The 1826-nt window shown below is 47.1% G+C and overlaps 1 protein-coding gene across 1 annotated transcript in view; it reads right to left on the bottom strand.

Moving 5' to 3' along the window:
* LOC106338394 overlaps positions 1–1406 on the bottom strand; it is a 12100-nt gene extending 10694 nt beyond the window's left edge. The window contains exons 1-3 of the mRNA XM_013777380.1: positions 1029–1406; positions 636–884; positions 221–594 (exon numbers count right to left, since the gene is read on the bottom strand). Coding sequence (XP_013632834.1) covers positions 221–594; positions 636–884; positions 1029–1406 — 1001 coding nt within the window. The remainder of the gene's footprint in view (positions 1–220; positions 595–635; positions 885–1028) is intronic.
* Positions 1407–1826: the final 420 nt, after the last annotated feature.

Raw genomic sequence — 1826 nt, forward strand, 5'->3', positions numbered from 1 at the left:
TCATATAAGCCGAAAACCTATCGCGGACTTTAAATCGGTACGAATCAAGTAGAATTCGCAACAGGAAAATCGATAGCCGGATAGTCACCGCACAAACCTTAAAACCGAGAGTAAACCTAGGTCTTGCCCTAAACCCATCGCATTGGTTTCAGACATCTCAAAGACATGATATCTAAACGATACGAGATCCTAAAACATGTCTCTCCGTTCATATCTTAACGTTCCCGTGCGATCACCCGAGCACTTCGCCACGTCATCCGCCGCAGAAGGGACCTTATCGAAGAAATCCTCCGAAATCTGAGGCAGGTCGAGCTTCCCAACGGAGAAATCCGAAGTCGCCATCACATCGATCTCGGACCCAAGCTCAATCTCCTTCGCTCGAAGCCGCAATAACTCATCCGAAGCTAGGAGATTGTTGCTCATGATCTCCTTCAAGAGATCTATATTTGCCACGACTTCCTGAAGACGAGCCTCGCAATCAGTTGCAGCCTTCTTCTTTTCCCATTTCTCCTTCAGGGAGACCAGCACATCCAGATAGCTATCCGCCATAGTCGTTTTGGCCTCATGAGTCGCGCGGCGAAGGTCGTCAGAGAACTTATTGGCAGAAGATTCAACCTTCGCTTCCAAAAAGAAACTTGCTCGAGGGCCGACTTCCTTTCGTTACTCACAACTCGTAGACGAGCTTCGAGTGAAGCAGCCTGATTCCCCAGCTTTTCAGCGGCAGCCAGTTGAGCAGCATTGGCACACTCCCGGTCTTGAGCCATCTTTAGACCGAGCTTTAGCTCACGAACGACCTTCTTTATTTCATAAAGTTCGTCAGAACGAGGAACATCTTGCAGGCGTTTTTCTAAAGTCACCGCAAACTCGTTGTTAGCCTCAATAGCCTGAAACATGACAAATCAGTTTAGACAAAACGAACCAAAGATTCGACAAGGAACAAATTTCAAAAGGAATGACCTTGGCATGGGCCACAGCCATCTTTACGTAAGAGAGGGAAGTGGACATCCAGCAGGTTTGAAGTGCTTCACCAAATGAGCAACACTATCTGGATCTTCCGTAATAGGACAATCCTTGGAATGCGAGAACTGCCAGTTGAACGGCTTAGCAACAGCCGCTTTGCCCGAGTCACAAAGACGACGATCCGAACCATTCGTTTTATCGTTCTTCGGAGGACGATCACGCCCCTCCGAAACCGTTGCGCTACTCGACTTAACGCGAGTAACCGATTTTTCACCCTCGGGGTCTTTGGCCCCTTGGGTTGAAGGCTGCGGAAGTTGGGTCTCCTCACGAAGAACTTCTGTGAGCGCATCACTCACATCTCCGGATCGAATACGTTCCGCATTGGCACTACCAGTTCGAGTTCGTACCATGTTGAAATCGCGAGAGTTGGATCTTCTCGAAGTCATATTCCTTTAGCAAGCAAAAACAAAACTAAATGAGATACTATGACGAATCCTATAACAAAGCCAAAGCTTTATAGGGATCGGAACCTCGCCATATCTCAACAACCCGAACAAAAAGAATCTCGAAAGCTAAGGAAACAGGGATATTCCGAAATATTATTCTTATCCATTAAAAGATATCCAAGATCAAAGATTATCAAAAACAAAAAGATATTAAACAAAAAAAAAACTAACTAGAAACGGAATCATCGGGGACAGACGACCCCCTGACTTGATCCACCGAATCATCTAAGACTCGAGGAAGATCGAGCTGGGAGATAGACCAATCCGGTACGGCGGTTAGGGCGACAAGATCCTCGCAGTCACCTTCCATTCCCTTTAATCGTGCAAGCTCCGCATCCACAGTCAGGCCCCCATCCTTGA

Source organism: Brassica oleracea, chromosome C4, assembly GCF_000695525.1.
Source record: "Brassica oleracea var. oleracea cultivar TO1000 chromosome C4, BOL, whole genome shotgun sequence".
NCBI lineage: Eukaryota > Viridiplantae > Streptophyta > Magnoliopsida > Brassicales > Brassicaceae > Brassica > Brassica oleracea.